Source organism: Meriones unguiculatus, chromosome 11 (assembly GCF_030254825.1).
Source record: "Meriones unguiculatus strain TT.TT164.6M chromosome 11, Bangor_MerUng_6.1, whole genome shotgun sequence".
In the NCBI taxonomy this organism is placed as follows: Eukaryota; Metazoa; Chordata; class Mammalia; order Rodentia; family Muridae; genus Meriones; species Meriones unguiculatus.
The window spans coordinates 75,893,529-75,913,617 of NC_083359.1; the positions used below are offsets into that span (position 1 = coordinate 75,893,529).

General features: G+C 41.1%; 1 protein-coding gene across 1 annotated transcript in view; it reads right to left on the reverse strand.

Annotated features, from left to right (window-relative positions):
• Cacna1e (calcium voltage-gated channel subunit alpha1 E) overlaps nucleotides 1–20,089 on the reverse strand; it is a 475,585-nt gene that overhangs the window by 101,052 nt on the left and 354,444 nt on the right. The window contains exon 10 of the mRNA XM_060364472.1: nucleotides 925–1,040. Within this exon, the coding sequence (XP_060220455.1) occupies nucleotides 925–1,040 (116 nt within the window). The remainder of the gene's footprint in view (nucleotides 1–924; nucleotides 1,041–20,089) is intronic.

Consider the following 20,089-nt stretch of genomic DNA (forward strand, 5'->3'; position numbering starts at 1 on the left):
CTCACTGCTGGGGACAGCTGCAGTGGCCCCACGCTCATCCCACTCCTGCCTCTGGCCTTGTTCTCTATGGTCTAATTCCAGTGCTGCAAACATATGTTCCTTTACAATCTCAAGCCGGGGGACCTCTGCTCACTAGAAAGCCCAGTGACCCATCAGGTCGCACACATAACCGCTGTGACTCATCTATGACTGCTTTCATACTGCCGCCTGCCACTCTTAATCCTGTTCTTGTCCCCTTTACTCCTGCAGCAGCAGTGGCCATTCTCTTAAATCTGACTTGACATTGTCAGCTCTTTCCACGGCCAATTCCTCACCTCCTCCAAGTTGCCATACAAAAGGGCCCCTGCTGCACCATTTTGGGGGGAAGCTACAGCAGAGCCTCACCCCACAAGCCTGCTTGACCTGTTTTCCCATTGCACCCACCACCTTCTTGTGAGGTATTAAGTATTTTGTTTCTTGCTTCCTTCCCAACTCAAGAAGACTGAGGTCCGGAAGACATGAGGTCTGGAGGCATAACGGTCTGTTTGGCTCAACCCTGCACTCTGAGTTCCTGGCACAAAGTAGGGTTAGTCAGTCTATAGTTGCTGAATACATGGATGATCAGTTGCAGAGTTGCAGGGCGAGGCAAAGTAAAAATATCACCAGACTGGCCTCACTGCTGTTCAGGGTTGGCTTTTCTTCTGTTTTACTGAGCTTTGTCAGATAACACCCCTACTTTGTGAAAGGGGTTTAGTTAAGAACAGGGGGGGAGTTAGACTCTAGAAGCCCTCAAAACAGAAGGGGAGCCTAAACACTCACAGGACACGCAGAGTTCCTCACTGCTCTCCATCTAGCATTGGATGGAAGTCTTAGAGATACGGGGCAGGGTACCTCTAGGCATGGGCCGCTACCCACCAGCCCCCTAACCCTAACCCTTAGCCTTACCTGCTTTGTCTATCCAGGCACGGTACCCATTCAACTCGCGTTCAATCTGTTGCTGGCGCCGCAGCTTCATGAATGCCCTCCGGTTCTCCACTCTCTCTCTTTCTTTGGCAAATTCCCTGCGGATAACAAGGACAATCCCCTGAACTTGCAGAACACCATGGTGCGATGCAAGAGTGATGCAAGAATGAGTATCTGAACGCTTCCATTCACCCTAACGCTATGTTCCCTTTACCCGAGCTGCAAGAGACCTCTGCATCCTCTTCACTTTGCACTGAAAAGAGCTGTTTTTAGTCACAGGACAAACAGCTTCAGGATGCCATGGTCCGTGTCTTCAGCCACAATGGAATCCTTAAACCTCTCAAAAGCACTGCCCTCCTATGATTTCAATAAGTGACTAAGGTCTATTCGCCAAAAAGTGTATGCCAGTCCTATATGAAGGTTTTCAGGTTCACAAGCTCATCTAATCCTCCCAAGGATCTAACAAGATACTGTGGACATTCCCATTTGACAACAGAGGCAATTCCTGGGCTTAGAGAATTAAAGCAACTTGCAAGGATGCAAACTCAAACCATGAAGCTGTGCTGCCATGGTGACCAGTATACCATGGTACTCAATAGAGAGTGTCACTGGAAGTCAGTAACACTCGTAACATGGAGGATTCAAGGGCTGCTGATGGCTGGTGTTGGTTAAATAAGAAAGGAAAAAAACATGGGATAAGACCTGGCTCCAGAAGAAAAACAGTGGGAAGGAGAGTGAGACAGAGGGCGGGAAGACTGAGGGAAAGCTGAAGTGGGCGTCAAGAGTAAGGAAGCTCCCAGTGACAGGTACAGGAACAAGGAAAAGATGAATCTTAGAGCTGTGGCATAAGGAAAAGATGAATCTTAGAGCTCGGGAGATAGTTCCATTGGCAAAGCGTTTGCTGCACAAGCATGAGGCCCCTAGCTTTGACCCATTTGTAAACCCAGCACTAGAGGGAGTTGAGAAAGGGAGAAGTAGATTTCCAGGGCTTACTGGCCCTCTAGCCTAGCTCAAGGTCAATGTCAGGTCATGCCTCAAGCAATAAAGTATATACTTCCTGAGTACTTATGGCCAAAGTTTATCTCTGACTTCCAAATGCACCTACACACATAGACACACAAAGTCTTACACTCCTGAGGAGAAGGAAAAGGGAGAAAAGAAAGAGATCCAGGAAAAGGAAGGAACAAGAAGCAGAAGTGTGGTATTCAGAGTTCTTTGGTAGAAAAACAACAACAATGATAAGTGTATCCAATGCGTTATGGGAAAGAACCAATCACCTGCTATTGTCTCCACCAATGCTTTCCTAATCACCCTTTCGGGCCAGCTACTCCTCACTACTGTAGTGTTATAGGACTACACTTGGAAGCTGCACTCAAGGTGATCCTCACCCATAAAGAACTATATATAGATAGAAAGGGTATATGACCTCAAGTGTGAGTCCTGCCAGCAATTCTCACATCCACAGGAGAAACGAGGCAGGGACTGATAGGCGTGTTTCAGCAGAGGTGAAAAGACACTGGTCTAACCTGATATGGAGACATGCTTGCTTATGCTCTGCTTGGAATTCCTGTCAACACTGAGCTGGTTTCCTTGGATGTAGGACCCATTCACAATGGTTATGGTCAAGTTGAGGATTTGGAGAAAAGGCATGTGCTTGACTAAAGATGTAATGAGTTTCTAAAGATACTATGAAAGAAGAAAAGGAAGACGTACAAATGGAGAGTGACAAGAGATGGTGAGGATCTGGGTGGTGGAACTCAAGGCTGGGGATGCTTCCTGTTACCCTCTTTTCCAGATTTCAATGATTAGGAGGTAACGGCAGCCTGTGTGATCCACATATCACCACCCACCAATGTTCTTACCTTTGGTTCTCTGATTCTTAAACTTCAAAAGTTACATATTCTAAGTAAGACAAGTTGCTGACAGAAGAACCCAGGCCTGGCTTGCTGAAAGAGCCCTTACTTCGTTAATGGAGTACCACTTAGTTGCATGTAACCAGTTAGCATCTCTTTCCCATTTTATGTTTTCACATGTGCTTATGTCTGAAATTTCCAGCTACCTCTGGGAGCTGGGCTGGGAAAAAATTCATCTCGAGGTAGTATTTTGGGTAAGATCACTGCAAAGGAGAATCTTGACAGACTCTGACCAGAGAAACAGAAAAATTCCTGAGCACTTAGGGCAAGCAGTAACAGTGTTTCCATTATCTGACCCTCAAGAGTAAGTCAAGTAGCTCTTTGAAATGTCCAAGACCAGAGAAGCACAGAGAGGAAACATAACTCATATGTTCTAAATCTCACCTTCTTTCTAGCCTATACTGAACTCACGATAGCCCAGGCTGGCTTCAAACTCACTAACATATCCACAGGCCTTGAGTGCCTGGCCCACCTTTCTCTGCCTCCCAAGTGTGGGCAGCACAACAGGCCTGCGCCTCCATGCCCAGTCAGAAGAGCATTTTGTAAAAATGTTCTGTATTGTACTCAACTTCCTATCCTCCTGCATGAAAACAAGCCTGGCACATAGTATATGTTCGACAGATTCAAAGCATCCAAGGCACTCATCAGTGAGCAAACTGACACCTCTGCCCTGGGTCACAAAGTTTTCAGTAAAGAGAACTCCATCACTTGTACAAGCCCAAGGTGTGTCTCTGGAACCCTAGAACACAGATACCATCTTCAGAACCACAGTATCTATAGAGTTAATGTACGTAACACATACTGCATCACCACTTTTTGGCCTCTAGTATCATGGTGCAGTTTGACTAGAGGCAGGCCCAGTCCACAAGTCCCTGTCTGGCCTCCCCGTGTTTTGAAAGTCTCTTGACCCCTTGTTTCTCTGTGTAGTTTCACTTTTCTCTGTATTTTAGGTCTGGTTCTGGTTCCGTTCTCGCTGGTTTCCTGGCTAAAGCTCTTAGGCCCAGAGCCACACAAATTGGGCAGAGCCTTTATTTAAGAAAAAAAAAAATAATGGAAGCAAAGAACACACACCCCTCGTCACCTTCAGCTGCAAGGTTGAGGAAGGGGAAAGACAGTGAAGATTATCAAGTGTTTCCTTCTCTGTTTTGTTTGATCATTGGCACCTGAGTATTCCTTTACCCTTTCCACTCTCTCCCTTACAGTCATACCCTCTGTGTGACAGACAGTGAAGTTGTCTTCTGACTTCTTCATGAGAAACACACGCAGCAGCACTCATATGCATGGATGTATACAAAAACAGTTCATGCAAGTTCATGTACACACAGGTAATTTTTTTATTCATAATCATTGAAGCAATGCCGTGCTTCTAAATAGCTGCATAAAATACTTTTTAGAAAAGAGAACAAATCTTTGTGCCAAAAAAATAAAATAAAATTTATAACCAATTACACTTCTGTGAGTCTATAGATTCCATGTGGCCAAACTAAACCTCAATGGTATGATATGCCAACAGGATTTGAGAATTTTAACACAGTGTCCACTCTTAGTTTCCACAAGGTATAAAAATAAAACATTGTAGTAATGTTCCTATAACACGCTTATATTTCTGGTTTAAAAATCGTTTTTGTGTGTTATATTTGCAAAAACCCTGCAAGGTGAAGAAAGATTATTTGCCCAAGATCACTAAGAGAGTATGGGAATTCAAAGTAGCACTTTCTGGCTCTGGGTTAATCACAGTTTCTACAGTGCCTCAGCTGCCTTCCTCTCCTCTTTGCTGTGAGAAGTCAGTGTTTAAAATCTACAAAAGGGATTTGTGTTTCAGCTCAAGTTTGAAGAATACAAAAATATAAAAACAGCTGATTGTTTCTTTTGTGTTGTTTTTAAGGAGCTCTTCGTTTGAGACAACAGAATAGAAGTCAATTCCTGTGTTGGATTAATAAAGACTTAGAACACAATTCATAGAACTAGTCAAACTACTGTTATAATCATCACCATGTATCTAGCTCATGGTGACTGGGTATTCATATTGAAGTTAAGAGGGAAAGAGGTGGACAGTATTATTTCCACTATTTGCCCAAAACAGTCATTTTATCCTTAAATCTTGGTGCCCATCAGGCCCTGAGTATTTATTTAGGTGGCCATGCCCAAAAAAAAGGTCAGCACATTCCTTCTATTGATCCTTTCACATGGGGACTGAGTATTGCTACCCTTTGTAGGAGAAGCCAAGGGATTTTATGTAAATGACACTGTTACAAAGTCAGAAACTAAATTTCCTGCGGAATTTGGTAATCTCAAAGAGTGGCCCTTTGAATATCACAGTATGTCCAGCTTTTTAGATAAAACCTCTGAACTTCAAAGGGAGAATTCTGGCTCACAGTAGAAGGGCGGCAAGATTCCTTGAGGTCTCCTGACACATGCCTGGGTGCAAGATCTGAGCACATATAATCAGCTCCAAATAGTATTTCTCTATCCACAGTGTAACCGAGAGTGGATGTGTTGTGTCTAGTCTTCAGAATTCCAAACCAGAACAAAAATAAATCAGCATGTGAGGCAGCAGAAGCACTACCAGGTCTATTCTCAGAGCAAAGTAACCAGGCAGCATCAGCTGCTAATGAACAGGGAGGGGACTTCGCTCAGTTTCCTCATCAGTAGGAGCTAACATTAGAGGGAACAGCAAAAGCTTGGGGAGATAGTGTTTATTCACAAGCATGAGGACCTGAATCTGAACTACAGAACCCACAAAAACAGCTGAGTGTAACGGCTCATACTTGCCATCCCAGGGAAAAGTAGGGTCCTTGGGGCTTCTGGCCAGCCAGTCTAGCCAAATTGGTGAGACTGCCATTGAGAGACTGTCTTAAAAAACAAGATGAATGCTCCTGAAGAATGATCCCACTCAGGTTGTCCTCTGGTCTCCACACACATACACACACACACGTGTGTGTACACAGACACATTTATCTATACACACTAACATGAACACACACAGAGGCACACTAAAACTCTTGTGTTCCCAAGCAGAAGCTGAAACAACTCTGCTCTAGGAACAGTGACCTTTAAAGAGATAGGACAGTCACAAAAATCTGAACGGTGCTTCAGTGTAGAAACTGGTCTTTTCCTGCTCTTGCCTTTCATCATGGTGGGCTGCCCCCTTCCCACTCTGCTTTCCCGGGAGGATCACTTGAAGGCCCCCTCGAGACTCAGACAACCTGAAAGAGGGTGAGCTGGAGTTGGGGTTGACTACCCCTCCGTTCTGGTCTCTGCATGTGTATGCTAAGTTCAGGTTTCTAAATTGTAGTTATAGGACTTCAGAAGCCTGATTTTGCTTCATGTTGTTAAGGGACTTCTTTAGTCTTTGTTACTGGATTTATATTTGTGACTGCTTTTGTTTTCCAGTACTCCTGTACACAGCCAATTCTATACTTTCACAATAAGATAACTAGAAGTACTACGCAACTAACCGCAGACAAGGAAGGATATCCCAAGCATCATATATGCCTGGGGGAGTGAAGGAGAGAAGGTAGAGTTCACTTTTGAATCATTGCTTATATTAATATGAAAATTTATTTCAACTTTGTGAGTTTATCAAACTATAAAGGAGCTATTGTCACAGATAACCCACAACATGGCTGCTCTCTATGTTAATAAAGTGGCTGGTGTTGGCCCATAAAGAGGTGATGGGAGGGGCTTTGGTCAACCACAAATCTAGGGTTTATCATGATGCTTGTTGAGTCTTAGAGACGTGATGTGAGGGTCACTAAAGCCTAGAAGACATGGAAGGTGGCCACTCTACTCATCTAGCGACAAAATGTTCAAGAAGAACTGCTGTCAAACCTTCTGGAGGAATACTACTGGCTCTTGGCTTATCCCCTGGCTCCTGAGCACTGCTCCTGATTCAGCGCATACAGGGAGCTTTGTTTACTGATGCAGAGGCTCTTGCTGCTGTCATGGCAACCAGAAAGGAAGACAAAGCCTGCCAGGATGGACTGGCCTGCATGACTCAAAGATCTGTTTACCCACACTTCTGTATACACTTGCATGCTTCATCACACACACACACACACACACACACACACACACACATTGGCATAGATACACATGATCACACCAGCGCTCTGAAGCATATGCAGACAGACTTTGCAAAGCACACAAATGCCAAGTGATCACATTCCTATTACTCTGAAGCATCCCTAATTTCAAAGGGCTTTGCCACCCACAAGGGAAACTTGCCAATATTCTATGATCCTTGCTTCTGGAAGGAGGGATTAGGCATCAAGGAAAAACATTGTCAACCTTAAATATTCTGAAACAAGCACAGAAAAAGTGCTTTAACTGCAACTCTGTCAGAAAGTACCTGGGGGGGGGGGGGTGGTGATCAAGGGCAAGACTATTCACCAATATGTTTTCAATGTTCGGTGTTAGGTACTCGGGAAACCTTTCCTCCCACTTTCCAGAGACGCAAACACAGCCCCAGAGAAGGCAAACACTTTACTGAAGGTCACACAGTTCAGTAACATTACAGTTATTTATGTCTTAGCCCTTGACTTGTTCCAGGAAGGATTTAAGGAGACTTAGGTTGTCAATAAAAAATGGCTAAAACTGAACCTGGCCTTCAAAATCCCATCCAGTGTTGACTCTCAAAAGCAGGCTGCATGTTCAGGTGCAAATGCTCAGACACACTGTGGCATCCATACTCCAAACTAGGCACTTTAGTGCCTCCTAAGAGCAGGGATTCTTCTCTAAATTGGTTAGGTCAAACAAGTGACATTACATGAAGTGACGTGCCCAGCCTCTGCCCCTGCTTTCTACATCCACAGCAATGAAAGAAAGATACAGGACTCTCAGATCAGGATGTGGAGCAGCCAGGACCTGAGGAAACACCTTTCCTAGCCCAAATTTCACTTCAGAGAACTAAAGCAGAGACTGTGCCAACTGGCTTGCCAGTCCAAGGTCTGCAACAAGCAGAAGCTGACCTATACTTTTGCTTAGCTTGGCAAGCTCCAAGCCCCTGCTATTCCACACTGTTGTAGCATTCTAATTATGGAGATCCAAAGAGGCAGATTCCATAGGAACTCAAAGGAAGAACATGTTTGCTTTATCTTCTAATACTGAAGTCTTTTATTTTGTTGGTACAGGGAAAGAAGACCCGACAATTCACACAAAGAGGGGATACTGAATGAATGGGAACCCATTTCCTGTTTTGCTTTTTAATCTAAAAGCTGATGTCATCTGTGGTGTTGATGTATAATGATGAAAGACTGCTGTTGGACAGATGTGTTTTTGTATCCCAGCTCTACCACGGATAATCTATAGAATGCTCTTAAATCTGGTTCTCAGTTTGCAAATTCAGAACAAATAGCAGCCATCTTACCTGGTCATTGTGGGGACCAAATAACAAGTGAAAAGCCGAAAGTGTGATATCTAGCACACAGAATGTACTCTATCTCTTGTATGTAGTAATGCCATTTCTGAGAATATAGCATGATGGAGATAACTTCTTACCAAGGCCTTCATCTGTATATAGCATCCCATCTCCCAAACATAATTTGCAAGTGTCTGCCACGTACTAGACACTGTTTCAGAATATGACTGTGATGGGTTAATCTTCCCTGTCAACTTGACCAGATTCAGAATAGCCTAGGAGATGGCAGGACATACCTCCACGTATGTCTGTGAGAGTGCTTCTATAAAGAATTAACTAAGAAGAAAAAAAAAAAAGATCCACCTTGAATATGGGTGGCATTGTTCCCTGGGCTTGGGGTACAGAAGGATTAAAAAAGAGAAGGAGAAACCTAGCAAAATCCCATTGTCCCTATTTTTCTGATCTCTGGCCTGAAAGGATATGGCTTGAGAAGCTTTCCTATATTTTCCCCACCACGATGGACCAGACCCTCTGAAAACACAAACCAAAGTAAATCCTCCTCCTTTTAATTGGTTTCTGTCAAGTATTTTTGTCAAATACTTGAAGCAAAAGTAACTTACATGTGATGGCAATCAACATCGAGTATAGTATAAATGTAAAATATTCCCCCCCCATGTTTACATTTCCACTCAAGGCACAGACAGAGAAGGAGGTGAGGAAAGCATACAGCGTGGGGTACACTGACACATTCTCAAGGGGAAATAAAACAGAAAGATGTAGCATCAGCATGGCGGGGAGGACAGAGTCTTTGGTTGAGTGAGCAGTGAAGGCCTCAATGAGAATACAGAGAAAGTGGTACGAGGTATACAAAGGAGGGAGTAGGTCGTGCAGATATATCTGGGGAAGAGCATTCCAGAGAGAGGTGACAGCTAGGACAAAGCACTGATACACAGGAACATTCTGCACAGAGGCACTGAATGAAAGAAACACACCAATATGGACAGAGGAGGCTGAAACAGTGGAAGATGAATGAGCCGAGGTAGGAAAGCGTGTGAGGGTAGATGGACAGGAAGGGGAGACTGGAGGCCCTCTGAAGATTTGACTTTTCATAGTACAACTGGAAATGCATCACTGAGATGCAGCAGTGTAATTACAAGACTTGACGAAGTTTGCAAAAGACTGTCTTGGGCTGTCCTGTTGAGAAGAGACTAGGGGTGGGGGAGCGAGAGACTTGGGGAGAGAAATGAGCAATGCCTTGTAGAACATATCCAGACGACTTAGGCCTGGGATAGAGTAGGACTATTGAGAAATAGTGACGTTCTGGATCTAATCTGAAGGTGGAGCTAAGAGGACACATGGACCTTCCTGATACAGAGGGTAATAAAGGGGTGAATCAAAAAAAATCCGGAGGGTTTTAGTGGCCAAGAAGAAGTGAAACGAAGCAAAGTGGAAAGGACACTGGGCAAAGCAGGATCTGAAGAAAAGGATGATTGGAAGCTCGTCTCTGCCAGGAACTCAGCTGGATTTCATAACACATTTACATCAAGGATCGGTAGGGCCAAGAGCACCCATGCTCTGTTATCTACCCAAGATGTGTCCAGTGCTGCAAAGATCATCCCTGTGGACTGCACAGAGCCAGGCTGACTTCTGTACCACCCTTCCTCCTCCCCTGCTGGCTTATGCTAGAAAGATGCTAACAATTTTCAGCCGAACAAAATCAGGCAATTGTTGCTACTGCTGCAAATAAAAAAATTAAAATAAAAATAAAAACAAACGTGACAAATATTCTTGAATGCTGCACCATTTGTTCCACGAATTTCTCTGTTCCCTTTCGTTAGCTGGATGATCGTGGAATAGCACGTACTATGTGCAGTGACAAATGACAGTTACCACATGGTTGTCCTTAAAACCCTCTAAGGCAGGGCACAGTGCAGCTCAGTGCATAGTGTTTGCCATCTAGCCTGTATGAAGTCCTGGGTTCAATTCCAAGCCTTGGAAAAACACTACACCACCACCACCACAACAACAAACCTTTTAAGAAGTGACTATAAAGGCCCTGGGGCATTGGAAGAGCTAGGAAACAGTGAAAGACAGAGCTACAGAGCCGAATTCAGCTCTCTCACTCTGCTTAATTACCCACCAGTCTGTGCCACCTCAGTTTGGCACACAGATACTATCAAGGCATGAACTCAAAGGTGCACATGTCACTTCCCCTCTCTCTCTCTCCCTCTGTACGCATATAATAGTGTATGTTTCAGTCACAATATTTCACTGGGTTCAAAACCCTGTGGCGCAGGAAGAATGAGCCATGGGAAAGTAGGAGCATTTCGTATTCTTCTTTCTCCCCCACTCACACCCCCCACAGCACTCTAATTACAGTATGAAAGAGGCATCCTGACAGAGAACAAATGGCTGTGTTCTTTTAAGAGACACATTTTGCACTCCCCTGAGGCAGCATAGCAAGTGGCTCCCTCCCCAAAAACTGTGGAGGTGCAGAGGAGGCTGTGCTGCTGTGTTGAAAGGAATGAGTGAAAACTATTCCCAGGTTGGCCTTTACACACTCGCCAGTCTGTGAGTATATGAATTTTTCTTTATAACGAACACCGGATTTCCCAGAATCTGCTGTCCTAAATCCCCCAATAATTTAAAGTGCCCTTCCAAAAAAAAAAAAAAAAAAAAAAAAAAAAAAAAAAAAAAAACATCAGATGCCATAGTGCACCATCAAAACCAGCTTGTGCTTTTGACTGGATGAGTAGAATACAAGAGAAAGTTCAAAGGTAATGGGAAAGGAGATGGTGAAGATAGAGGGAGGGCTGAGAGAGGAAGAAGAGTTTAAGGACCTGGTATAGGTATACTACTTGCTTCTGTTTTGAATTTAAACAACAGGGTGGAGAGCAGGAAGTGGCCTGTACAACAGCCTTCATACCCACATCCATTATTTCCTGTGCTCAAGGCATGTTAGAAATCCTCTCAAACTTGGCCCCAGTTTTCAGACAGAAAATTAGGCCTTAGCACCTCAACTTCTTCAAATCCCACAGCCTGCGTGAGAAGCTGTGGGGCTTCAACCACCTCCATTCTTTGTGCTAACCCACTTACTCCCCGATGACCCATTATGCTGAAAATAAGGGTTGTATATTTCCTCTTTCTCCTTCCTTGTCCCAGGTCACTGCCTACCTGACATTAGGTATCTGAATACCAAGCAGGAACTTAAAATCTAAGCTGGCCAATATGAAACTTTTAATTTCTTTCAAATTAAATTATCTTCTGATTTCTTCTACCTCAAGCTAGGGTCGCTATCTATTCCTGCCTCTTTCTTATGTTAAGCCCAATTCAATCCATTAGTGATTTCTACACATTCTTGCAATTTCTTTGCAATATCACGACTATTAGCCTAGTCAATGACAAAGCACTTGTCATTCTTTACCTGGATGCTTCCCACCTACAGTGGCATCCAATAAGCTCCTTCGCTGACTTCCTGATCAATACCCTAATCCCAATCTCCTATTCAAATCCCAGAAGACAGAGAAGGGGGCAAATTTTTAATACAAAACAAATGCAAACCCTGCTGTTTAAGGTTCTTCCCCTTTGCTTCCCACTGTTAAAATCCCAAGTCCTTACTATGGTTTACAAAGCCTTTCATAGATCACATCTTCGTCATTCTCTCTTTGACTGAAGGGGTCCTTTCCTGATTACAAAATCAAATTTTCCTCTAGGAGGTATTGGTTCATAAGAGTTGCGAAGCCAAAAAAAAATTAAAAAGTTAAAAAAATCACATATCTGGGAAAGCTGAAACTGGCAAGATTCTCCAAGGGCTCTCCCTGGTGATCCAGAAGGAAAAGACAGTGATGCTGGAGAAGAGACTCAGACCAGCTGATCTGTGAGAACAGATTCTCCCATCAGTCAAGCTACCTGCAAGCTGTGCAGAGAGCTATAGGGTTCAGATTTCATGAATAGCAATCCTGAGTTGATGATGATGATGATGATGATGATGATGATGATGATGATGATGATTTTCATTCCTGCTTTTTAAGTAACCCCTCATCCATACTCCTCTGAATAATACCAATAAAAACTCATTGATTGGATAAAAAAAAAAAAAGTCAAAATCGTCTCATTACCTGTAATACTCTAGTCTGTCAAACTGTTTTATTTCGCTAAGGATTCAAGTTGCCCAAAAGCAGGTGAGCAAAAAATATCCTCCTTCTGTACAGCTGGCTTGACATAAATGTTTAGGAAATATCTAATTGAATGTTTATTCATTGCAATCCTCACTGGAAAGTAAAGGCCATAATAAACATGGGTGACAAAATATTATGAGTGATAATTAAGCCCACAGCATAGCAAAAAGTAATAGTGTTTATATTTAGCACATCTGTCTTTGAATCAAAGCATACGTGGATTATATAATTCTCTGAAATTCAATTTCTGAACAAATGGCATTGACAACACTGCCAATCTCATCAAGCTGCCATGTCAACAGGCATGTAGCCAAGGCACCAAACATAGCTCCCGTCATGATAGACTGTCAATAGATATGGGTTGAATTTGAGGCTCCAAATGTTCTTTTGAAAGTACTATGAATGGATAACTCTGGGTTACCCATCACTCTGAGATACTAATGCAGACACTTGGACTTGAGGCAACATAACATAAGAGGATGCCAATTGCCAATGAGCTTCAGAGATGAGGGAAAAATCTTATTTATGAAAAAGTCTTCGTTTCTGAATTCCTATTAGTTGTTCTCCATTCTAATTATTCACCACATTTAGAAGAAACTTTCCCCACAGGACTTTAGGGGCGTGGGGAGCAGATTTACTGCAAAGCATTCTCTCCAGTTTGGAAGCAGCCAGGAGCTGCTCCACCCCAGAAGAGACTGAAAATCTTTCCAAGCTCTTCACTATGCCTACTCAGACACTCCTGCCCAGGAGAGATGTGCTCCTCACAGTCTGGTGTGTTCCGATTCTATGGATCAAAACACCATTGTCACGCTCTTCATTGTCCATCCATGGTGAGGTACATTCAGAAACGGAAAGCACTCAGCGCTCAGTATCAGGGCAATTGGGCAGAAATGTCATGTCTGTCAAATACAAGAATCATAATTAAAGGTTTTGGGAGATCTCTTTGTATTTTTATTTCATTTTTAAAAAATGGTAATCCTTTTTGGAACAAGAGCTTCTTACAAAAATATCACATGCAATTGATTGGAGATTTCAAAGTAATTCTTTGCCACAAATAGTTTGACAAGCTTCCTGCAGCAAATCCGTTTCTTTGTGGCAAGAAAGTGTGGCCCTGAGGTCATCATACTAATTGCCTTCATTGTTGGTTTGTACCACATGTTGATAAATGCTTTGTAAGGACTACCCCATCTAACTTTCAGAAGACACAAAATACATGCTGTTACCTCATTGGTAGAAAGGACCAGGGTGATAGCTCAGTCAGAGAGCATTTTTCAAGCATATTGAAGCCCTGAGTCCAACAACCCACCCTCTACCACACATACACACAAGGCCAAATCACAGTTAAAAGCCTTGTCAAGGTCATATATATAAGCAGCGGCAGAGTCACGTTCTCTGGATCAGGATGTTCAAAGGACAAGGAGGAGGAGAGGGGCCTGCACCATCTGACACGCTAAGGAACATGAACAGCATTTCCAATGCCTTATTCTCTTCTCCTCTTGCTCTCTGTGTCTTTCCCTCCTCTATGATATCCCTTGTTCTTCTCCATTCTTTTCCTCTGTTTTGCCTTTTGTCCTCCAAGACACACTCAGTTAACAGGCTAGGATGTGAAGTCATCACAGCTCCTGAAATGTATACAGGATGTATCATTCTTGTCCTGCTCAGAGATGTGGAAGGGTGGATCAATGAGGAGCCATCAAACATTCTTGGCTAGCACAGGGAGAATGAAACTTCCATTGCCCTTAGAGCATTCAATAGAAGTTACTACAGTTGATTCCTATGAAAAGCACTGGTTTTGTAACCAAACTAAACAGCTGTATTCTTTTGCAAGTAAATGTTTTACTAATGATCGCTGATCTCCTGGATAGATCTCATACAGTGTTTTCTAAGTTTAAGTTGAATTCTTAGATGGATTCTATGTTTAAGTTAAAAAGTATTATGTCATTCTTAACAAAAGGAAATGTTTTCCTGCATACATGTGGCTACCCCTGAAGTTAGGGTTACTGTATACACATGGGTATGTGCATAGCCAAAACCTGTCTTTAACAAAAACTGACATCAAAAGATAAATGTCACGTCGGCATTTGTTCCCAGAGCTTTACCTATTCCTTAATTTCGGAGTTAGCTTACTTCTTTGCAGTAGGTTTTTTTTTTTTTGCTCTGTAGAAATGCCTCCTAGCCAGGCCCCTAGCAAGTACATACAGGCTTTGTGTCCCAAAGGAAGGGATCAGACTTAGCTACAGCTTCTTGTTTAATCGTGAAGTATGGTAGTCCCTTCAATACTTTGGCTGTGTTTTCACCTAATGCTACTCAGAAAATGGTTACATTTTGCAAGGGATCTGAAAAGTCAATTTCTTCCGACAGAATGATTCACTCATATTCTGAAAAAACAAAACAAACAACAACAACAACAAAAAAACCTTTCACACAAAATACCCAGGCAATGATAAATTATAATGAGCACATTAATGTATGCCTAGGCTTACAAGAAAGTGGCACAATGTCCAAAATCAAAACTCAAAAAGTAGGTGTATCTTACAGAGCTGTTCCCCTTAGGCTCTCTTTTATTTGTATTTATTTTCTCAAGGGTCCGTTTTGATGAGCAGAACTTTTATTTTCAATTTTAACAGAGTTCATACAATGGAAGCTACTAGATCAAACTCCCACGTCTCATCACTGTTTTTTGCACTCTCCGTGTCATTTTTTTCTTCTGCAACTTTTCAAGGATTTTCGCAAATTAAGTTTGATCTGGAGAATGACAAGGTCTAAATTTCCTTTGTCCCCAGCATCAAGTGTACGAGGCACATTTAATTAAAATGATGTTTGTACCTCATTTAAAAACTAGACACCCACACAACACAACAGAAGAGGTTTCCCGTTCCATCCTTATGGATTCATTTACCAACCTTACAGCAGAGGGATTTTGTTTTGTCTGTTAGCATTTTGGTAACTTTTAAAATCAAATGATGCAAGTTCTGCAACTTTATTCTTTTTCAAAATAATTCTGGCTATGAAAAAGCTCCTGTATTTCATAAGTATTTTTGAATCATCTTGTCTATTTCTTGAAAAAATATATATATAATATGAAATAAATATGGATACCCTTTACTATTTTACTATTACTATGTGGAATCTATCTATACATCAGTCTAGGGATGGCTTAACATTGGTATAATTTTCAAAATATAAGTGTGTTCTGCCCATCTTTAGGATTTCTTTCATTTACTATGGCATGTTCTATAGTTTGGATAAAGAGCTCATTTAATTTAATCACAGATATTTGACTATTATAGTTAAAAATATTAAAATTCACATATTGAAAATGAACTTGATAATTATGAGAATATAAAGTATATATAGCCCAAATATTTTTTGTATATTTATCTTATATTCTGTGATTTTGTAAAGCTCGCTTACTTGCTCTAGTGGTTTATGGAGATAATAGAGTTTAACAATATAAAATTGTGTCAGCTGTGAAAAGCTTTGTACTTTTACTTTTTCCCTTTTAATTTTATGTGCCCTTTATTTTTCTTCCTTGCCTTATTAAAATGATTCAAATTTACTTAACAATGTTAAAAAAGAAGTGTAAAAGAGAAAGACTGTCCATTTCCACATTACAGAGAAGAGGGATCAATATTTCATAATAGTTCAGCATTAAGTATGATGCCAACAGTAGGTTTTTTTATAGATGTCCTTTTGTCAGGCTGAGAATGTTCTCTTCTATTATTCATTTACTGTGAACTTTTATTAAGCAGGAATATTAAATTTTGTTAAATCCCTTTTGTTAAGTGTATTGAGATGTTCTAAGCCCTTTTCTTTATACGCATTGATTGGTTTGCAAATGATAAACAAAGCTTGCATTTACTGTTTAGTAATAATGGATCCCATCAATTCTACCAGATTTGATGGGTAATATTTTGTTATTTAAATTTGTACCCCAGTTCATAATGGATATCATTTAGCTTTCATTTCTTATGACATAGTTGAGAGGCTTAAGTACTGAGGTGATGGCAGCTATTGAGTGAGTTCAGATGTCCTCCGGTCCCCTCTACATTTGAAAGAAGACTGTGAAGGGTCATTATTACTTTTTCCTCAGTGTTTGGTAGAACAAAGTATCTTGAAATTTTCTTTGTGGGAAAGTTTTCGACTGGAAGTTTAGTTTCTTTAATCGACATGAGATTTTTACTTGGCTGTGTCACTTTTACCAATTTATGTTTTCAAAGTGACTGAAATGTCATCTAAATCATTACATTTGTTGGACAAAATTATTCACTATATATCCTTATAATATTGTCTGCTGGAGCTGCAATGATTTCTTCTCATCCCTGGTTTTTATAATTTCATTAATATTTATATTTCAAAGGTAAGTTACACGGCAGAACATACCTCCACACAGATGTCAGTGTATAGGGGGAATAAGTATGTAAATATATATAAATATATATAATACATATACCTAATACATATATACTATTATGTTATGCATATATAAATAGTATATATGCTTAATATAATGTATTTATACATATATATATAGAGAGAGAGATCTTTTTAAAGTCAGAAATTTAGATACAATTTAATTAATTAGTTGAAAGAACTACCATTTTTCTTTTTAAAATTTTTATTAATTATTTATTATAATTTATTCACTTTGTATCCAGCTATGGTCCCCTCCCTCATCTCCTCCCAACACCTCCCTCCCTCTTCTCCTCCTATGCCCCAGGCCACAGAGGAAAACAATGCAGCCAATCCTGATGAGATAGGCTAGGGTCAGATAGAGGGAGAGCTTCATCTTATACAACATGGTACGATGGAAATTAGAGAGAATGAAAATCCTGAATAAATCAACTTGTAATTCCAAAAGAGTAATAAATGTGAACAAAATATTGCAAATGTCAGAATTTTTCAGAACTGATGAAATATTCAGACATGCAGCTTCATTAAGCACAATTCAACACAAAAGCAAGATAAATAAAAGTAAAACTATAATTAGAACCATTAAAATAAAATTACTTTACACCAGAGACAATGTCTTTAAAGAAGTCCCAAGAGGCTAGATATATATCTCACATGTATAGAAAAAAAAAACTTAAATGCCAAAACTCCTAGAATTAATAACTAAATAGAGAGATTGTAAGTACAAAGTTAATGATTGCCTACATATTATCAGTGAACACATTAAATGTGAAATTTAAAATGTATCATTCACAATAGCATCTCAAAAATAAAATATAGTTTAAAATAAAAATATAATATAAAAACTACAAAACTCTGAGGAGTAAAACCAAAAACTTGGTGAATAAATTCAAATAAGAAAATAGATGGAAGGTATAGGAAGAGTCATAATTGGACAATTCTTCCCATCCCAATGCAAGAATCACAAGAAAACTTCCTGCAAGTAGTTCTGTGACTATTGGCATGCCAAATTATCTAAAGTTTATATGTTAAGGCAAAGTAACATGAAGCACCATGTTAAAGAGCAAAGTTAAATGGATGACTTCAGGACTTAGTATAAATCTACAGTAATCAAATCCATATAGTGTTGTTAAAGAAGGAACAGATGGATTCGTGAGACATACTTTGGAGCCCAGAAATAGATGCATACAAAAACAGGTAACAAGGGGCCAACGGCAACACAATGAAGCAAGGACGGTATTTTCAACAAATGGTCTTATAAATAACCACACACTTAAAAATAGTTATGGAGTTTTACACTTCCATAAAAAATTTAACTCAAATGTTGCCCCACATGGCCCAGAAGTCCAGATTTGAATTTCTCTTAGCCTCAGGCTTCTTGTTGCAATGGAGAGTAGCCAATGCAGGGACTCCTAACTGCTCAAGGTGCTATGAATTACATGACTGCTCAGCTGTTGATGGGACTTCGATACCGGCCCCACTCCACACCCCTACCAAGGCTCAGAGCATCTCACAGAAGAAAGGAAAGGCAGGATGTAAGAGCTGGGGGATTGAGAAGGGTGCCGGACATGGCCTGGTCGTTATGCACATGAACTTGCAGGAACTGTGGCTCCTTGTACAAGCTCAAGCATATCAACAGTACTAGCAGAATAGGGGCTCCTAAGGCCCCACTCTTAGCTGAAAAGAAGAAGGCCACTTACGTCAAGGGTGTCCAGTGGCATGTTCCCTGAACACCAAGAGATAACGCCCTACCCACGTGCATGTAGCTGGCACTGATGAGGCTCAGTGGGTTATCATTTTTTTAGGATGATGTGAAGCAGGAAGGGAGATATGTTGGTGAAAGGGAAGTGTGGAGGGAGGGAGTGTGAGTTGGACATGATCAAAATACATTGTATAAACCGATGAGCATTTCAAACGACAGCACCAATGCTGGGCTAGTGACACACACCATTGTCCCAGCACTCGGGAGGCAGAGGCAGGCGGATCTCTATAAGTGCAAAGCCAGCCTGTCTTACACAGTGAGTTCCCAGAAAGCCAGAGGTAAACAGTAGGGCTCTTTTGAAGAACAGACAACCTAGATGCCGTAGCTTGAATTCTGCTACTCTCTTAAGAACCCAGACCATTAGGAAGTTATTAGCCGTGAGGACTTCGCCTTCACAAAGAAGGCTGGCACTGCATAGAAGGACTGCAGGGAACCACCTTAGCCTCTTCTATGTCTCTTGTGGCATAAGGCACAAAATGTCAACCCCTCCATAGGGCTTTCCCCTTCTGCCTCATGTAGCTACAGCCAGATGGCAGCATCTTATGAGAAGAGGTACTTTACCATACAACCAAATCCACTTGTTTCTTGATTTTAGGTGCCCATCCTCTAGAACTAAACAATTTACAGTACTTACAAATTACTATTTACAAATTTATCCAATATGTGGTGTTTTGATGCAGTGATGCAATTGGGATAAGCAAATGAACTTCAGTATAAAATGAAAAACACTGTGAAACTTCCAGAAGACAACCTAAGAATATACCCAGATGGAGTTGGTTATAAGAATGACTTTTTAGAAAAGACATCAAAAGCATGATTTCAAAATAAAAAAAGATCACACAGAGGGAAGGAGGGAGGGAGGGAGGGAGGGAGAGAGGAAAGGGGAGCGCTTCATTAAAATTACAGACTTCAGCTCTGAGAAAGACATCAAGAGAATGAAAAGACAAACCATAAACTGAGAAAATATTTGTGAAAGATACAATCTAAAACATAGCAATAACTCTTAAACCCAATAACAAGGAAAGAAACACCCAGCTTAAGAGCAATCTTAATTAGACAACTCACCACAGAAGAGGAACAGATGGTAGCCATGCACATGAAAAACCGTTCCACATCACATGTTGTGAGGGGCACATAGTAAAACAACAGTAACATATCTTTATATACCAATGAGAGTGGCCAAAGTGTGGAACACTGACATCAGCTGCTGGGGAGGCTCTGAAGTAGAGGGAACTATCATTCATAGCCGGTAGGAATGGAAAACCACACGCACCACCTCTTTGCAAGGCAATTTGGCACTTGCTTAGGAATTAAACATTCTTACCATATGATCTAGCAATTATACTCGTTGGTATTTACCCAAAGGAGTTTGAAAACTTCTGTCTCCATGAAAACCTTTAGATGGATGCTTATAGCAGCTTTCTTCATAATTGCTACAAGGAGGGAGTAACCAAGATGCCCTTTAGTAGCTAAATAGCCTTAGAAAAATTGGTATACCCAGACCTCAGTACTAAAAAGAAAT